This window comes from Vigna radiata, chromosome 2 (genome assembly GCF_000741045.1).
Source record: "Vigna radiata var. radiata cultivar VC1973A chromosome 2, Vradiata_ver6, whole genome shotgun sequence".
NCBI classification, from domain to species: Eukaryota; Viridiplantae; Streptophyta; class Magnoliopsida; order Fabales; family Fabaceae; genus Vigna; species Vigna radiata.
Window position 1 is genome coordinate 11,762,279 of NC_028352.1, and position 19,939 is coordinate 11,782,217.

At 33.5% G+C, this 19,939-nt stretch overlaps 2 protein-coding genes across 2 annotated transcripts; one reads left to right on the forward strand and one right to left on the reverse strand.

The window, feature by feature from the left end:
* Positions 1–434: 434 nt before the first annotated feature.
* Positions 435–3,501, forward strand: LOC106776306 (dnaJ protein homolog 1). Its single transcript, XM_014663716.2, has 3 exons — positions 435–842; positions 1,214–1,647; positions 2,746–3,501. Exons 1-3 carry the CDS (start codon positions 678–680, stop codon positions 3,182–3,184), a joined length of 1,038 nt encoding a protein of 345 aa, XP_014519202.1. The 5' UTR covers positions 435–677; the 3' UTR covers positions 3,185–3,501.
* Positions 3,502–13,699: 10,198 nt separating this feature from the next.
* LOC106780416 (protein DMP7) lies at positions 13,700–14,308 on the reverse strand. The gene has a single exon (XM_014668706.1). It carries the CDS (start codon positions 14,306–14,308, stop codon positions 13,700–13,702), a length of 609 nt encoding a protein of 202 aa, XP_014524192.1.
* Between the last annotated feature and the right edge of the window lie 5,631 nt (positions 14,309–19,939).

The window sequence follows — 19,939 nt, forward strand, 5'->3', positions numbered from 1 at the left end:
TGTATTATTCAATGCTCTTATTTTTTTTTCTTTCTTCAGTATTATTTAATGTTGTTTACGAAAGTGAGAAATGTAATAATTTGTTTTAATATATATATATATATATATATATATATTATATCACCAAATAAATTAATTAAATATTATGAAAATCAAAAAATAAAAGATTAGAAAGAATTATATTGCGTTTAATTTACAAAAATAATTAAATAAAATTATTTTTAAAAATGAATATTAAAAATTAAGAAAAATAATAATCTCTTCTCACAAATAATATTAATTTCTTCAAGAGAATAATACTTTTCAGAAAAGATATAAATTTCTCTCAAAAGATACTAAAAAAAATTAGATTGATTAAATGTTTTCTTAAAAAACAAAAATCAACCATTTTTCTGAAAGAGCCTAGAAATAGAAAATCAAGGCAAAGTGTATAGGCTTCTTCTCGAACCTTCCACCAAGATCGAGATGCTACTACACCTGTAGAACACCAACCTCAACACCCTAATGATTTAAACATATCTTTCTACCATTTCATCAACCTCAAACTCAAAATCTAAGAACAAATTCTCTGAGTTGTCGAAGTTAGATAGAGCATAACTTAACAGAGAGATTGTGCAACAACCGCAAAACTGAAGAGAAAGAGGGTAGAAGAAGAACAGACACCTTCACGGTCAAAGATGGGTGTGGATTACTACAAGATCTTGCAGGTTGATAAGAACGCCAAAGACGATGACTTGAAGAAGGCTTATAGGAAACTTGCTATGAAATGGCACCCGGATAAAAACCCCAACAACAAAAAGGAAGCCGAAGCTAAGTTTAAGCAGATTTCCGAAGCATACGAGGTATGTTTTCATAAAGGTGTTGTAAATTTTTTAACTTTTTCTGGAACTAGGAGTGGAATGATGAAACCCAATGAAATATTTCATCTGGCTTCTGCTTACTTCTTTTAATCTAGTATGATTTTAAACATTTTTCTCTAGGTTGTCGCAAATTTTTAAGTTTTTCTTTCCTGAAATTAGAAGTAATTAGTGAAACACAGATGAAACATTTCATCTGGTAATGCTAATTTTTCTTTATGTCATTGTGCTTCTAAGGTTTTTCCACAAGGGTTCATGCAAAATTTTAAGCTTTTATGAATAAACTATGTAATTCATTAAGGAGATTTATTTGTCTGGAGGTGATGCTTACTTTATTTACCTTGTTATTGTTGAAGGTGCTTAGCGATCCTCAAAAGAAAGCTATTTATGATCAATATGGAGAAGAGGGTCTGAAAGGTCAGGTTCCTCCTCCTGATGCTGGTGGTGCTGGAACTACATACTTTTCTACTGGAGATGTCCCCGGATCCTTTCGGTTCAATCCAAGGAATGCAGATGACATTTTTGCAGAATTTTTTGGCTTCTCGAGTCCATTTGGAGGAATGGGTGGGAGAGGTGGCGGTGGCGGCGGTGGCATGAGATCAAGGTTCCCTGGTGGGATGTTCGGTGATGATATGTTTGCATCTTTTGGGGATGGAGCGGTGCACATGAGTCAAGGTGCTCCTCGGAAAGCTGCTCCCATTGAGAACAAGTTGCCTTGCACTCTTGAGGAGATATATAGAGGAACTACAAAGAAGATGAAGATCTCTAGAGAAATTGCTGATGCCAGTGGGTGAGTACATGTTAATACCTGAATATTTCTTCTATATTTGAGGATCTTCTGGTTTTCTTAGTTTTTGTTGTCTTGTATGTGGTATGATCTCTGATATGCACAATTTTGTGCATGACTGATATGGTGGAGGGTTTAGTACTGAAATTGTTCAAGCCATGACTGAAAGTTGTTTAATTAACACAATGTTTACTGCATAAACTGTTTTCTTGTTTGAAAGTTGTTATTCTGTGCCATTTGAACTTTGTTTAAAGAAGAAAATTGATAACTACTTTCTAAAACTATTTTAATAGCTACTTGAATATTTTAGAAGATACTTGTACTTTGAAACATCATGAAGCATATCCTTTCTGCACTACAAAGTTCGTACAACCTCTGGTACAACCTCTGATCTGTGTTCCTAGACATTCTTTGATTGTTTACTGATGGTTCAGAGGTGAATTGAATCAACTCTTTAGTTTGCAAAGGTATATACAGAACTTACTAGGTTTTAATTTCTAGAATCTAAATAAATAAAAATTACATCAGCTAGTATGTGATTGGTAGGCGATAGATGGGTGGTGGTGGTGATGAATGTTATATTGGTGTTCTATTTCAACTCATTACATACTTTTGGCACTTAGTTATTTTCAGTAATGAGTTTATGGGATTTAAGCTTGAAATAATGAGGGTTAATGATTTAACAAGTGAGAAGGTGTTTGGCAAATTGCTGAACTTCTACCCAATATAGTTATTTGGTCATTTTATTGTTCTGAAAAACTGTTTTATTATACATTCTTATTAGTAATGCCCCTTAGGCATTACAAATTGTAATGTAACAACTAAGCTTGCTTAGTTTATCCATTTGGGAACTTATATATAAAAATTTTACTCATATAAAATATTTCCATTATAGTATGAACTTAGTGATTGGCATTAAGGATTATTCTTGTAAAACTTGGCAGGACACACTAAACTATTATTCCTTTTCCTTTTGATCACCAAATGACTCTTATGTGTTTAATTAGAATGTGCTTTTAGTTTCCTTTTTTGTTGTGATAGTTTCCTGTTAAACTTCATTGTGTCTAAGTCTGGTTACTGACTCTTTCTCTTGTGGTGCAGCAAAACCATGCCAGTGGAAGAGATCTTAACCATTAATGTGAAGCCCGGTTGGAAAAAGGGAACAAAGATCACTTTCCCTGAAAAGGGAAATGAACAGCCAAATGTGACACCGGCCGATCTGGTCTTCATCATCGACGAAAAGCCACACGGTGTCTTCACCCGTGACGGAAATGACCTTGTTGTAACGCAGAAGATTTCCCTTGCAGAGGCCTTAACTGGTTATACAGTGCACCTCACCACCCTGGATGGTAGAAACTTAACCATACCAATCAGTAATGTTATTCATCCCAGTTATGAAGAGATTGTTCCAAGAGAAGGCATGCCACTTCCAAAAGATCCATCAAAGAAGGGAAACTTGAGGATAAAGTTTAACATCAAGTTTCCAACTAGGCTCACTGATGAGCAAAAAGCAGGAATCAAGAAGCTCTTGGCTGCATGAAAAGCCTTGGTTAGTATATAGTATTTCAGATTTCCCTATAGCTACTTTAATGAAGATGTAAGATATAGTAATAAACCTTTCCAAAAAAAAGAAAAGAATGTACTTATAAACATTGTTGTTCCTCTATAAATTGTTTTTTTGAGTGAAAAAAATTTTGGTTTGATTCTTTTGTATGGATTATAAGTTAATGTGCAGGGCTTTGTAATCATCCTTGTTCTAGCAGGGATCAACTGTGTTAGGATGTGCTCCAAACTACACTCAGTATAAATTCTTCTTCCAAATTTTGCTCCAGAGCTTGGAAGTGAAATGTTTAGTTATTTAATCAGAAAACTAAAGTTGTATTTTTAGTGTTATACTGAAATATTAGTTATTTTTTTGGAAAGCTTACTTCAGATGTTTATATCTTTTTAATGTGGAAAGCTTACTTCCTCTTTTAGAAAAGATGGATTAACAAAGTTAAGAGATTAATTTAATGTAATTTTAATAATGTTAATGAAATTTTTTAGATTTATAAAATTCATTGATAACTTTTACATTGTTTTCACATGCGTGGATTTACTGTATGCGAGAATTAGCGAGGATTGATTTGTGTTGATTTACTGTGTTCGTATGTATTGATTTGCGAAGATGGAAAAGCGGGGAAAATGCGAGATTGTACCGTTTTTATCATGTGGCAACTTTGGTAAGATTTGTGATGATTTATAGCGAAAAGTCGTGTATACTCCTGTGTTATTTCTATAATTCCATGACTATTTTAAAGTCATGCACAATTGTATTCGGTTATGCGAGGGAGGTTCTTCACAGCTTCTTATTGTTCTTCTTTAGAAACCCTGCGAATGAAGGTGGAGGATGGTGGAGGGTGGAGGGTGGACGATGCAGTACGCGTGACCAAATGAAATTTGTATTCGGATATACAATGGTTGTATTCGGTTACAAAAAGCACGTGAATGTGAAGGATGTTGTATTTGGATACACGATGGTTGTATCCGGTTACGGTGAAGCACGTAAATGTGAAGGATGTTGTATTCGGTTACGTCCAGGGAGTATTCGGTTCCCATGGTGTATTCATTGGCTTCTTTTTCTTCTTTGCACCTGCACGCAGCAGTCTAACCCTTTCTTCTTCTTCTTTGACCCTCGCAGCTGCTGTTTGCACCTGCACGTAACGGACATTGCTGTTTGCACCTGACGAAGGATGTTGTGTTTTAGGTGGAGTAGTTCGTTAACTGGGAGGTAGATGGTCTCTTATTTCAACTCAGAAGTATATCTCTTATTTCAGCGGTTAGTTTGCATAACAATCTCGTACAAAACTTTTGAAACAAAGTAACATTTTTTTACCGTTAATGTATTTTAAGGGATGTGAAACAAATCATATTTTCAAATAAAATTGAGAATTATAAATTCAAAGTTTAATATGTTAATCACTTCATAAAGTTGAGTGAAAAAAAATATCAAAATCTTACCGTTGAAACAGAGGAAGTATTAGTCAAATTAAAGGGATCATCTATGCCAAAATCTATTTTAATTAACGTTATTATAAAATAGGAAACTATGAACAAGTTGCAGTGTTATGGTATAAAGGAGACAAAAGTTTTGAAAGACTTTTTAAAAGCTGAAAAAATAAACATATATTTAAATATAACATTAAAAAATAATATTTTATATTATTTTAATAATTAGGGGCGTAATATTTAATTTTTACCTATTAAACTAATTTTTTTAATTTATCACATCAATTAAATCCTACACTAATTCTCACAAACTTTACCCTCAAATCCACTCTTAATTACCTACAAACCACTAGAAAAAGTGACAAAAAAATTATTTTCAAATCCATTTAAATCTATTCAAATCATCTCCCTCAAATGTATCTAAAAAAACATATCATTAATACCAATAAATACCAATTACCATGTGTTGTCTTCACTTAATAAGAAGTGAACCTGTGGATTGTCAAATTCATAAGTAGAGTTTTACTTTGGTTTGATATGGGAAGATGGTAAAGAAAATTTGTGGGTTCCACCACAATTTTTTTTTAAACATGTCAAAATATTGACAATGGACTGTTTTGCCCTTGGACAAAATGTACATTCGAAATTGGCTACATTTGTCCCATCGGAAAATAAGTTATAATTTTTCTAATGTTGGTACCGGTTAAGGGTATTAATAATTTTTGTGTGCTTGATTTAATTTCATATTTGATATTAGCATGCTGGATTGATTAGATTCTGTAAATGAATTTAGATTTTTTAAAAACCATTTTTTTGTTAAAATATATTGTGGCTTTTTATTTTATATTATTGTTATAACTTTTTATGGTTGCTTCATATTCTGTTATAAATTTGGGCAATTATTTCGACTTCATAAATTTGTTTCTTCATATATATATATATATATATGGTAATATTTTAATGTTTAAATTTTATTTCATTAATCAAATAATTAAATAAACTTTTAAAATGGAAATGTTTGTCTGTAATAAAAATTTAATTGTAAAGAAATTAAAATAAAACGTGAAGTCATTTGTCTCAAACTCCACTTTATTGAAAAAGAATTACGTATTGAAATCATTACCTAGTAGCATTAAATAGTTAAATGTGTCATGATAATTATATTATTAGTTAAAATATTAAAATAATATTTAATATTTATTCCTAAGAATATATGTAATGAAATATTAATTGTGCAGATATTACAGGTAATATTATAATTTGATAATGGATCAAATTAAAAATATTAAGTTTTATAAAAAAAAATTGATAGAGATTATATAAACGATTTATGTTTTCCATCTAAGAGCATGTTCGTATTATTTATTATTTACGTTTTTTTTATCTTTATAAAATAAATTAAGAGAAAACTTAAAATGTTTTAGAGTTGGAAGTAGGGATGGTATAAAAACCCGTACTCGCGGGTATTCGTGGATAAAATCTGTCACGGGTAGTTAGTATCCGTGGGTAAAAGGTACCCGCAGGTAGCGGATAGCGGACATTTTAATACTCGTTTGTTAACGGGACGGGTTCGAATACCACACTATCCGTACCTACGGGTACCCGCAACCCGTCTTACCTCTTTAAATTATTTTCTAAGCTATACTACCGTCAAACCCTAATTTCGATTTCTCTTTCTCCTTCATTTTCTCTCCACCGCGGGTTGGGGCAAGGATGAGCTGCGTCTTGAGCAGAGACTTCTACGCCACGGACTCCGACTGTGCTCGCTGGCGGGTTGCGCCGGACTCAGAGTCCGACGAGGAGGCTTGCTATTAGAAGTAGAGAAACACAAATCCGATGAAGAAGAAGATGGTGAAGAGGATGAGGAAGACGTAGGCAACGCTCGAAGTGAACACCGAACGATTGGACACTTCTAGAGGGCTTCCTAAGGACACTTGCGGCGAGGAAGCGTTTGTGGCGTGTTTGGCATGAGGAAGAGGAGGCATGGACGTGGAGAGGTGGCAGCTTGGAGGCGGTGAGGCGTGACGGTGGCAGCTTGGAGGGGGTGAGACGCTGGATCTGCGATTCTGCGAGGCGCGGCAATGGTAGCTTGGAGGCTGTGATGCGCGACGGTGGCAGCTTGGAGGGGGTGAGACGCTGGATCTACGGTTCGTTCCGTTTCTAGATGTCGCACCGCACAAGCACTGGGAAGGAGAATGAAGACTCCTCTGAGAAAGAAACCCTAATGTGAAGGGTTTGGGCTTGGCCCATACTGAAGGTTATTAAAACAACCTCAAAAAGTTTGTACTTGTCCAGTTTGAAAAAACAAATAAATAAAATATTATTTTTTTAAAGTATTATTAGGTTAAAACGGGTATCCAATGGGTATCTGCGGGTTGAAAAAAATCCGCGAATTTTTTTATGCGGGTATCCAACGAGTAGCGGGGTAGGTAACGAGTACATTTTTGTACATGTGGGTCGGGTTCGGGTATCATACTATCCGACCCGAACCCGACCCGTTGCCATCCCTAGTTGGAAGATTAAATATATTTAATTTACTTTGTTTCCAATTATCATTAATTATTGGTTTAACCCTCATTTGGTCTTCGTATTTGTGTGTCAATCTCAAATGGGTCCTCATTTTTCTTTTGGTCTCAATCGGATTCATACACTTGTAAAAATGAGTCAATTAAGTCCTCTGCATTTAATTTTCATTAACAGCTTTAAAATTTTCTTACATATTGTATTACGTGGAATTTATTATTTAATTTATTATTAAGTGTTGTATAAGTGTTATATGACGTGACTTTTATGTTATATTATTTAATTTAATGACACCTACCATTTTAAATGAGCTATTAAACGACGCCGGTTTTGACATTTGTTTGTGTAAAAAATGAAAATCTAATTAGTTCCTTCTTCATGTTTGTTATGAGACAACGTTTGCTTCTGCTTTATGAGAGCTTCATCTGAAACATCATTACCTCAACAGGCTACAACCAACCTCGTCGTCGCCATTCCCCACCACCAGCGTCGCCGTAGAGATCGCTCATGCCCAACCTTCATCACGATGCCAAAACAAGATCACCATCTCGCACCTCCAACATCTACGTGCCATCTTCATCACCATGAACCATGTCGCGTTGTGGCCACTGTGCCGAAAATCGCACAACCAGGCCTGAACCATCATTGCGACGTGACACCAACCGAACCCTAAACGCCTAAATCGAACTTGCCGCCGTCGTGCAACCAGTAGAAACATAGAAGGCGAGACCCTAATCGTGTCATCGTCCACGTTGCAACCCTCACTGCCTTGACACTAAGCGAACATTAAACGCCCAAATCGAATTTTTCGTCGTCGCACAACCTGCAGAAACGCAGAATGCGAGACCTTAATCGTGTCGTCGCCCATGTTGCAACCTTCACCACCTCGACACCAAGCGAACCCTAAACGCCCAAATCAAACTCGGAGCCGCGCGCAATGTCACACCCCAATTAATGATTCCCTTTAGTGGAAGCCACGTGTCACGCCCTCTGGATCCCCTAGGCTAGTGGGAGACAAGGTGGACAGTACAATTAATTCCCCCACCATTATCATCCGGGCGGCGGCAGAGAGAATGAGAGCCTCTCGATAGTGGAGGACAAGTGGCATACCGGGAGTGGACTAAACGGCCAGTTTGGTGGCCATATTTAAAGTTGATTTTCGAAAATTGGCACCACTTTCTGCATGCAAACTCTTCGTCTTCAACCTCCAGAAATCTCATTTTTCTCCTCCTTCTCTCTAGAAACCTCCAACTTCTATCTAAACTTCTGACCTTTTCCTCCCCTCTGATCATCCATTTTCTTTTAGATTAATCCTTTCCGGCGACGAGACCTTCACTTTGCATCGGTCTGATTTCCGTTCTGAACCGGTAAGTGTTTCTGGCCGTTGAAGCTTCTTGAATAAGTTTACCTGTATTGTTTTCAAAAGGGTTTGGTTTTATCCTATGCCAGACCGTCTGGTCAACTATTAGAATTCCTTGTTTTTATTCAGTCTCTTATTCTCTGACCGTTCGGTCACTTATTGAATTCCTTTGATACTCAGTTTCCTTATCACAGTTTGGTCATTTGTATCCTTACTGATTTTAAGAAAAAGCAGTAAATGATGAGCGAGTTTATTATGATTTAAGAGTATTCCAGGGAGGAATATCTCGTGATTTGAAAATTGATTTTAGTAGAGTATGACTATAGTCAGACTCAGGTTCTGCTCTATCCTGATATTCCATGATTACGCCTTCTCAGGTAGAGAAGGGTAACTCATGTGTGGGAATGGTAGGAGGTCCTTTAGCCTAGTATTTCTATACTGAGGTGGTTCCACTGGACTAACCTCGGGTGGCGGTCTGTTGAGTGTATCCTAGCCAGATCCACCTGGGTGCTAAGAGCGGCGAGCTACATAGTTCGTACCGTCTGGACAAAGTATAGAGAAAATTGGTTATGATTTATAATAGTGATGTTTGAAATCTTGATGCATGCGGATTATTGAAATGTTTTAAGTGTATGTGAAAATGATTAATTAAATTTACATAAGCTTACCCTTATCTATTCTATCTTGTATATGTTGTCGTTCGGTATTTAACCGTCCGGTATGTTCTCTTCACTGCAATGATCATCCTTTTTGGGTGTGAGCAGAGGGTGATCATGAGGATACTTTGGAAGATGCCCTGCAGACAGAGCAACCATTGGACGTTATGCCGGAGAGCTGTGCAAGACCGTCTGGTCCTTAGTTTAGGGTTTTACTTTTAAATTGTGTATATAGACGTTCGGTTCAGTGCTTTATTAAGAACTGTTAGGTCTAGTTATTCCTTTTGTAATACTGTTCGGTCATGAACTACTAATATGATCGTTCTGTCTTGACTTGTAATTGTATTTGATTTCTGCATCTTGTACAGTTTTAATTCCATATGATATTTCATATCTCCTTTCATTCTAGTTGCTCATTCATCATTGTTCTTTATTATTATTTATGTTAACTCCTTAAATAAATTATAGCTTTGGTTATAGATTTATTGGGATGTTACACGCAACCAGCAGAAACGCAGAAGACGAGACCCTAATCGCATTGTAGCCCATGTTGCAACCCTCATCGCCTTGACCTCACCTTGCCTTATCTTGGTTGCAGTGGTGTGAAATGTTCAATCCAAGCCAATCTAGGGTTGTTTTCATGAATGCAATCAGTTTATATGGGAGAGTCTTTTGAATCGTTGTTGGCTATGAAGCAGGAGAACTCCATGAGTGAATTCATCATTCAATTTGAAAGATATTTTGGGGTTATTAATGGATTGGAAACAAACAAATTTCTTCTTTCTTTTTCCTTGTCATTTTCCTTTTATTTTCTTAATGGTTCTATCATTGTTGGTACTATAAATGGGTATAGTTTGATTTCCTGTGTAATTGGGCAGAACATGATCTTCTCGCTGGATGTGTCGCGGGAAAGGTGAGTGTGAGAGAGATAAGAACTTCAACCCATCAAACTAAAACAAGAAACTGACTGGTGCAAGGTTTTTCACCAAGGGCTATGAGGCGGCGTTTGGATAGTTGTACAAGATTTAATAACAAATTAAATAAAAAATTTCACGTAATATAAGATTATACATATGTGTGCACCACATCATCAGAGTTAAACGACATTACTAAAAATTTAACGAAAAGAGCTTAATTGACTCGTTTTTACAAGTTTATGAATTCGATTGAGACCGAAAAAAAAAACGAAGACCCACTTGAGATTGACACACAAATACGAGACCAAATGAAGGTTTTAATCTTAATTATATTTACTATTTTATAGAATATTAGAGATTGTTCAATTAATTAAGGGTTCAGTTGTTTACTTGTTATTAGTGTATATGAAGACATAAGTATTAAATTTTTGATCAAGTTATGTTTGCATATATCAGCACGAATCCTAATATGCTTTTTTTTTAACTCTAATTCAAAATTATGGAATTTAGAGATTTTATTTCTGAAATTAAATTGATTTTTACTGCACCGCGTGAATTGTTTTGTGTTACGTTTATATAGCATATAAAGAGGCGTTAATTAGAACCTTTCCGTTGTGCATTAGATATTATGAATAATGTGAATGGGTTGAAGCGAAATCCAATTAACATGTACTTTTGCGTGGCAATTCTAATTTGGTAAGTGAATTATCCTTCTTGACGCATGCTCCTTTGCTACTAATGTTGTTGTATTTCCTTTAAGAATAATGGTATTGCAAGTTTATGTGCCTTTGGTCTGCCTTGGCTAGTTTCGGGAGTTTTTGAACCACCGGTCCGGTGCACCACCGATCATGGCGATGTTCCGGTGGATGAAGTGCATTAAAGCAATTAAGGCACTGTTACATTTCTTTATTTATCCTCTTTAAGATAAATAAATAATTTTGGCCAAATTACATATACACATTAATAATTATAAGGTTTTGTTGATTAATGACAAATCGATTTAAAAATAGATTTATTGTTAAATATGTTTTATTATTAATGTTTGATTATTATTTTAAGATATCTTTAACAATTGATATAATTATTCAAAGTTTTGATATTGATGGTGCATATTCTCTGTCTTGAAATGGATTAGATTATTATTTGAATATATTTATAATTATTAATTTTACAACATAAGATTAATTTGTTGTTGTAGTGTCTTTTTTTTGGACAAATTAACTTATTTATATTCATTTGAAAACAATAAATTTATATTTGTCTTAAATTCAAATGTTGTTGAAACTAATGATAATTTATATATGTTTGATATGCTAATTTTCTTAATGAATTCTTAAATATAGAATATGTAGTACTAAGCGAAAAATTTAATTCTCAAACTATGATTGTTGAATGTGTTAAAGGTAAACATAATAAAACAAAAATCCTATGAATAAGGTTTATATGAGTAAAATCATGTCACTTGTTAGTTTTTCTAAAAGTAAAATTGATTATCAATTTTGTCCATTCTTATGACATGTGAAAGTGTGAGACATTGTATTATTGAGAGTTTAAACTTTGTAATTAAAATTTTGTATGGTATAACAATTTCAGCTTCTAACAATTTTTAATGATTTTCATATCATTAAGAGTAGTATATGATTTGAAACATATGTTTAAGAAATCACTTATACAAGCATCGAGTGAAGTCACTTATATGAGATTTTGACAAAATTTCTAAAAATTCATTAATATTGTAGCCTAATAAACATAAAACAACAAAATGTATAAAACACTCATGAACATTGAACACATAACCTAATAAGCACAACACAACTATAATAACAAAAATTATAAAAGTGTATTGTGATTAATAAGTCTTTTTTTTTTGTCCATATAGCTTGTTACACACTATATTCTGTTTTAAGTTTCTTAACATAGGTCTCAATATATAAATTGTTGCACCAACTTTAAGGTTGTGTTCACTTGAAGTGAATGTACTGTTCGAGCGATGATTTGAACAAAATTCTATGTTCGTTTAAAAGGAAATGGCAGAATGATTCGAAGAGATTTGCGGGATGATTCACTTTTCGGTCACTCTCGCAAATGTGGTGAGATTTGAAGGGATTTGCTTTGCAATGTCATATTTGTCCTTCTGAGGACCGAATATTCGGTTCCATATTTGATATATCCAGTTCTAGTACATAGAACAAATTTAACATAGGCTTGTATTCGGTTTTCAACCTTTTGTATTTGGTTCCATTGCATACCAAATAAAACACTACGTTATTGGACGATGACGTTGTCATAGGGACAACGGTTGTGAAGGGAGGCGAAACTGGTGCAGTTGGTGGAGGGGTTGTTAGACGATGACGTTGCCATAGAGACAACAGAGGTGGAGGGAGGCGAAATCGCTGTAGTTGGCAGAGGGGTTGTTGGACGATGACGTTGCCACAAGGACAGCAACGGTGGAGGGAGGCGAAACTGCTGCGATTGGCGGAGGGGTTGTTGGACGATGATGTTGCCACAGGGGCAGTGACGATGGAGGGAGGTGAAACCCCTGCAGTTGGCGGAGGGGTGGAGGAGGCGTTGATCGGTCGATGGGTTTACGAGCCGATTCTATGGTTGTAGAGTTTGCGCTTGATGTGAGTGTGGGAGAGATTGAAAAGAAGAAGGAGGGAAGAAAGGAAGATGGAGTTGCCTCTCTTTAGATCAGGTCTCAAGATATTTATCCATATGAGTGAGGGGAATGGAAGCTAGAAAGTAATTTGTGAGAAAAGGGGTAGAAGGAATATAAATGGGAGGTGGTGGAGAACACGAAGAGGTGCAATTGACTTTGGGGACCTTTCTCCGCTATGTAATTTTAAGTATAACATTAACTAAAAACAAATTTTAATTTAGTAAATTATAATTTACTAAAAACAAATTTTAATTCACTAAAAATAATTGAATATAATTTTTAAAATTTTAATTTTAATTTACTAAATTATAATTTTTCATATTTTTAGAATTAATTTTAATTTTTTACTTTTTATAAATATTTCTACAATTAAATGTAATTTTAACAATTAACATTTTATATTACTTTAATAACTAAGGATATTTTAGTAATATTTAATTTCTATCAATTAATTAATTTTTTTTATATGTCACATGAATCAAATCCTACATTAATTCTTACAAATTTTACTTTCAAATTTACTCCAACTACTTTTAAATCCATTCAAGTAAAAAATAAAAAATTTACCATCAAATTATCTCAAATTCATCCACTAAGTCAAATCATCTCCTCCAAGTAAACACATCCTAAAGCCTTACTTATTTATGAGATGTATGATTTTCATTTTTCACTCTTTCAATCTTTTAACTTTTAATGTGGAGGATTGGAGTAAAGTAGAGTATTGCAAAAAATAGAGTATTTCAATGCTTGAATCATACGTGAGGCAACATGTGTTTCCATTGATTTAAATCCTATTTTATCTGGGTTTTAACCGATCTCATCAGTTACACATTGAGTGAGTCTTGAAACTAAATTGAGAAATTTTGTTATTCTTGTTGCAAAGAAGAAAAGGAAGAAAAATCATTGTGTGAGAATTACATAAAAGCATGGTTAAAGAATGAAGAAGATGATACTAATTACGAGAGAGAGGGAAACCAATCCCATGTCTCTGGGTAGGAAATGCAACAAAAAAAAGGCTACACACAGTGCCAATCCCAACAGGCAAAAGCATGAGAAGCTCTTTGATTTCCTCAGAAGGCTTTGGAACAAAACAACTCACCACACTTCCATCAAAGAGTGCAATTGCCAAGAAAACCAATATTGACATGAATGCATGGAAGAAATCAATGAACCTTAGCCTATACTTTTCTGCCTCTTTTGCAGGAAGTCTCACTGATCCATCCATAACCCATATCCCATTCACTGATGCCACCCCATATCTCACCTTCCCCCTCTCATCCCTGAAGCTGTCAGTGAAGGAGAGAACAAAGCATGAGATGCTGCAAAGGCTCAAGAGAACGATGGTCATGGCTTTGTTTGAAACGGTTTTGCATTGCCCTTGGTGAGTGAAAAGTGGTGACAGGGTTTGGAATATTAGCACTGTTCCTGTTGGAAGAAGCTTCGACAAATGTGCTGTGCCCTTGAATGCCTTTCTCATGGTTTTTTGTGCTGGGGTTTTCGGAGTTTTCTGTGGTAAAACGTTTTCCAAAAGGGGTTGTAGATTACTCACATTAACATCCATATCTTTGGTCTTTCTTCAAAATCTATAGTTCAAAGGTTTTGTCAGTTTATGATGAAATTTGCCTTTCTTAAATACAAGTGCACAGCGAGAAATTAGAAAATGTTGGTTCAGTTTCGTCTTGAGGTTGTGGCAACGTGGTTATGTTATGACATGAACTATAATGTTGTTCTTTTAGGATGTATATCTTTGGTTCAGTAACTGGCTCATTGAACTGGATGTTACATTGTTATTGTGCTGTTTATGGTGAAGAAATAGGTTACATGTTTGGCAATGAAAAAAGAGGTTACATAAATAAGTAATTAAGAAGCTTTTATGGTTATGTTTGGTTTTGGTGAAATGGACATGTTTTCTTTTATTAGCAGTGTTTTTATGCTCCCTTTGATTTGTATAGTGAAATTGTTCTGGTAAAGATTTTAACAGATAAGTGGTTGTTTTGTTATTTTCTCTCTTATTTGAATATTAAGAAGGAAAAAGTCTCTTTAACAACTCTTTTATGATAATTTTTTGACAATGCATAAGTGACAATTTGTAATTGGTCTCTTTCAAATATTTTTTTAGAATAAATTTAAATAAATCAATAAAATAGTGACATATATTTTGTTGTCAAAAAATTGTTAAAAAAAAATTGTTAAAAAAATTGTTAAAATATCATAGTGACACGTGGTCTATTAAGAATATGGCTTTGCCTTGCTGTAAGATATAAAATAATTAAATTACTACTTTTAGTCCATACATAACCAACTTTAACCAAATAAAAGCCAATAATATTAGAATGTTTTAATTACAAAACTCAGCTTCCAAGAAATTGATGCAATAGGATAATTGTTACTCACATTTTTTTTACCGGTATATATATTTTTTTTATTTTTACCGGTATACATTTTGTTTTTGGTAGTGGTGATAACTATTGTAAAATTCCAAATACTTTTCTATATTTGAAAATAATTTTTGAAATTATAAGTTTAAAATATATTTTGAATTATGTATTTTAGAAAGTATTTTAAAATTAGAAAATATATTATAAATGTATAATTCAACAAAAATTAATGTATTTTGATGGTACTTTTATAAGATATTTTTAAATTTAAAAGTATATTTTAAATTACATAATTTAAAATATATTTTTTTAAATATATTATAATTGTATATCCTAAAAATATTTTCAAATTCGGAAATAAATTCTAAATTACACAATCTAAAATATATTAAAAAAAACTATCAAAGTGGGTGTCCCGCATGCTTCTTCTCCTTCCTCTCCCACACTTTTTCTTCTTTCTATGCTTCATCTTCTCCTTCCTCGTGGATATCACAATGGCAATGAAGTGGAAGAGGTGCATCTCCGCTAGGTACAGGTTGAAAAGAAAGAAAGGATAAAACAGTTATTTTATCCTACCTATGGAGTGTCCCTTCTTATTCTGGGCTGTCTAAGGCTGTCTAAGGGTGTCATCAACTTTGGGCTCATTTCCTTTTTAACGGTTTAGAGGATCCATTGAATTTTCAACCCAATGGAGTATTTTATTCTCACACTTCCTAAAAACTATAACCCCATATTTAATTTTTTCATAATAAGTATTTTGAAATTCAATTTTACATTTCAATTTTAAAATAAAAAAGAGAGGAGAATAAATATTCATAAGATGTACAAAACAACAGTTACTCCATAAATATTCATATACGAGTATTTTACTCTCACTACAATAGACTAACTTATACTAAATATGACATGTAAACATGATTAGATCTACTTTTATTGATAAAAAGTGAAACACACACACAAACTATCTTCTTCTAATATAATTAACCTAGGTTGACCTTCACCATCAGACTCAAACTAACCATCTTCTTCTAACTTAATTAACCTAGGTTGACCATGAACACATGACAAAGGACAAACAAATAAAAATTCTTACCCCAATAACAAAACACAACATTCCTATCCCAAAACGAAAATCCAACACCCAACCACCACATCAAATACGAAATGAACTAAAATAATCAAAGATCACTCATGAAATCAAAATCACCCTAATAATCTTCGGTCACATACGAACGTTTAATGAATGCTCAATTTCTACTCAAAATCTGCTTACGTACTCCTTTGATCAACATTCACAATGTATTGAAATCCCTAATTCTACTTATGCTTGAAATTCCTAATTCTACTGAGAAAGCTTTGCAAATAACATATTAAATTCCACGTCAAAAAAATCCACATCACCATTTCTACTGTGCATCGTCATTAACAATTTAGACAAAGTTAACGATTTGGGCCTATTTGTTACACATTAAAAAAAGACCAAATTGAGGCAACTCAAAATTTGATGATCGAATTGACATTTTTGAACAAATACAAGGACCAACTGAAGGTTTAAACATAACTTAAAATGTATGTAATTGAATGTCATTTATTACCTACATATATAGTAATAAGATTTTGCCAAATGCTAAATTTAAATATGTCACATTGTTCAATTCATAATTGAAGCACAAGATAAAGTTTCAAAACAAGTAACTATACTTTGGGTATTTGCAATCTCAGCTAAAAAAATTGTATTAGTTTTTTGTAATCCTTTGATCATAAACAAACAACAACGCATACTTATGCACAATGTTCTAACACGGTTCACATTTACTTCTTTAAGTGTATTTTTTTAAGAATTTAAAACTAAATTATCATTCAAAATAGAAGGAACAAAGAAATGCAACAAGAATGGCAAACAAAAATCCATTTGAGAAAGACACAAAGTATAGTGCAACAAAGAAATAAGCACCAAAAATATTAGGTCATTAGTTATTTTTATGCTTAAAGCAGTTTAAAGATTTTATAGATTTAGAACACAAATATAGTTTTAACTTTTTTAAGAAAGGAAATTATTCTTACAAAGCTTCCTTGTACTTTTTTATTCCCACTTGAAACGTCGTCCTCTTAACTCTTCTTTGTGGTGAATTACTTTTAGTCACCTCTCAACGTACTCTAAGTCTTCTATACATACTTCGAGATCTCATTGATCAGTGGGACAAATGCGTTTAAGGATACTCTTACACTCAAGTCTGATGTACATCTAAAGTAATATATGTGGTAATAAATTAAATGCACGATCATGCCTCGTGAATAGTGTATGTTCTTTTATATTAATAGGCTTTTACTTGAATGGAGCTATGTTGTATAGGTCAAGTTTATCTTGTGTCATCTAATGTATTATGATTTTCCTTAATTGTTGATTTATCGTATTAATCTTATTTGGCATAATTGAACCGAGATGATGTCGTCAGTTGCGACTGACCCTAGAGTTATCAATTTGACTCATGGTCCATGGGTCAACCTTATTCACCTATAAATAAGTCCCATTTTTAGGGGACCCTAAATCATGGGACAAAACAAACCCTAACCTCCAAAGCTCTTCTCAAAGGGATTTAGGGTCACATAAATGTGAGTTTAGTCCCACTACAAGACTTTAATTAGCTCTTAAAAAGCACATCTTCAGCCTAAGTCAAAGGTCAAACCAAGCCATCTAAAGTCGAAGGACATATTAAGTGGCCAACACTGAGGTTGATATAGGCCGTCTTGAGCCAAAATTTGAGGCAAACTATCTTGGACAGAAGGTCGTGATGGCCTAGACTAGGTCGAAGCTTGAGATGGATCAAACTGAGCCAAAGCTTGAGACAGGGTGGACAACATTGAAGGTCAAGATGAATTAGATCAAGTTGAAGATCCAAAAGTGTTTATTGAGTTTGAAGATCGATATGGGTTACCCTTTGATGAAGGTCGAGACAAGCCAACCCATATTCATGGTCGTGACACGCCAACTTGTGCCAAAGGTCAAGACATGATGCTCCAGGCTGAAGGTCAAGATGGCTTGTCTCAAGTCGTAGTCGAGAAGTCTTACTCTCGACCAATCCAAAGGTTGATATGTCCAACCTCAAGCCAACGGTTGAGATGGTCTACTTTGGACCGAGGAACCAAATGCACTAGCCTAAGCCGAAGGTCTAAGCAAGTAGGTTCGGGTCGAAGATCAAGATAGGCTAACTCGAGCCGAAGGTCATGACAGCTAGGTCTGGGCTGAAGATCCAAAAAGATTCTAAAACAATAATATTGTTTTTGTATTTAAGAAAAAAATCATGAACAGACTTTATCCCATAATATTTGTGTGGACATTTTGACCTATGAACTTCTAATAGAAAATTTATTGAACTTGTGAATTTTTTTTACGGACCAAAATCATATTCTATCAAATTAACTGAGAAGTCTAGCTCAAATTATCTTTGTACTATCTGATTCCTATTTGCAACAAAAATTTATTGATATTTTCAACTTTTATTTATGTATTTTCTTTTTTATACTTCTAATTTGTCAATTAATTATTCTTTTTGCAAAATTTATTTAGAAAATGACATTTTTACTTTATCAGTTTGTTTTGAAATATATAAAACTTCGACTATTGTGAACGAGCCACGAGACATATTTTAAAATAGTTTTACTAAAACTAGCACACTTTGTCCATAAATGAATTAGAAGAAAGAATAACTAGTGTCAAATTACGAATAAAAGTTAATATTTTATTAGAAGTTGACTACATTATAAATTCTAATCTATCTCCAGCTTAAAAATTCTTTTAAAAAACTAAAGTGGAGGGATAAGATCACATAGTAACATATTAAAATATTATATACAATTATACTATATTATAAGCATAAGAAATGTATTTTTTTTTTTATAATTTGCACATGTTATTAAGAGTTTTCCCAAAAAGAATCATTTGTGGGAACTTTAGACAAAATCAATAAAAGATTCTCAAGATGAAATGGGCTACCTATTATTTGAGATAGAATATTTCTAATTAAGTTTGCCCTAATTGTTTTGGCACTTTTCTACTTATCCTTTGACAAAATGCAATCTTGGTTAAGATTAGGAGAATGCAAAAGAATACCAAATTTGGAACTCTCTTATCAGCAAAGTGAAAATGGAACCTAGCTCCATAAAGTAATAGGTTTTGGAAGAAAACCTTGGAATCTAAACACAGAATTGGAGAAACTTAAAGAATGGTCCATAGATGAAACATAAGTCTTAGTGGTGGAAAAGCAATTGGTAAATATCGTAGGTTATTCTTTGAACTCAGGTCATAAAGATGGCTTTGTGGAAATGGAGAGAAAGCGGAATAATTCATGGGAATAATGTTAAGAATGAAAAAAAAAAAAGAATGGTTAGTTTGTGGTTTGAATTTTTATGAGGTGATACCACTTGTTACTCGATTACAACTTGAGCTAGTTGTAACTCATTATGATAATATTTATGTTAATAATGAATCTTATCTTGTTATGAATTTGTATGATGGTGTATTAGTGAAGTTTGATTCTTTGGTTTATATATTTTTTTGAATGATATCACTTACATTGTTAATAGTTTGTCGTGTTTATAACAATGTTAAGATATGTTAAATATTCTATTAAAGGATATTAGGCAATCAAATATTGTGTTAGTTATAATTTAGATATTATTTTAATTTGTGTAGATTTGTGCACCTGTCATTCCTTTAAGAGATGAAGAATTATAGGATCCTTATATGTATATATATGGTACTCTACTCTTTGAAATAATACATCAGAATTATTCTTTAAACCTTTTATTATGGT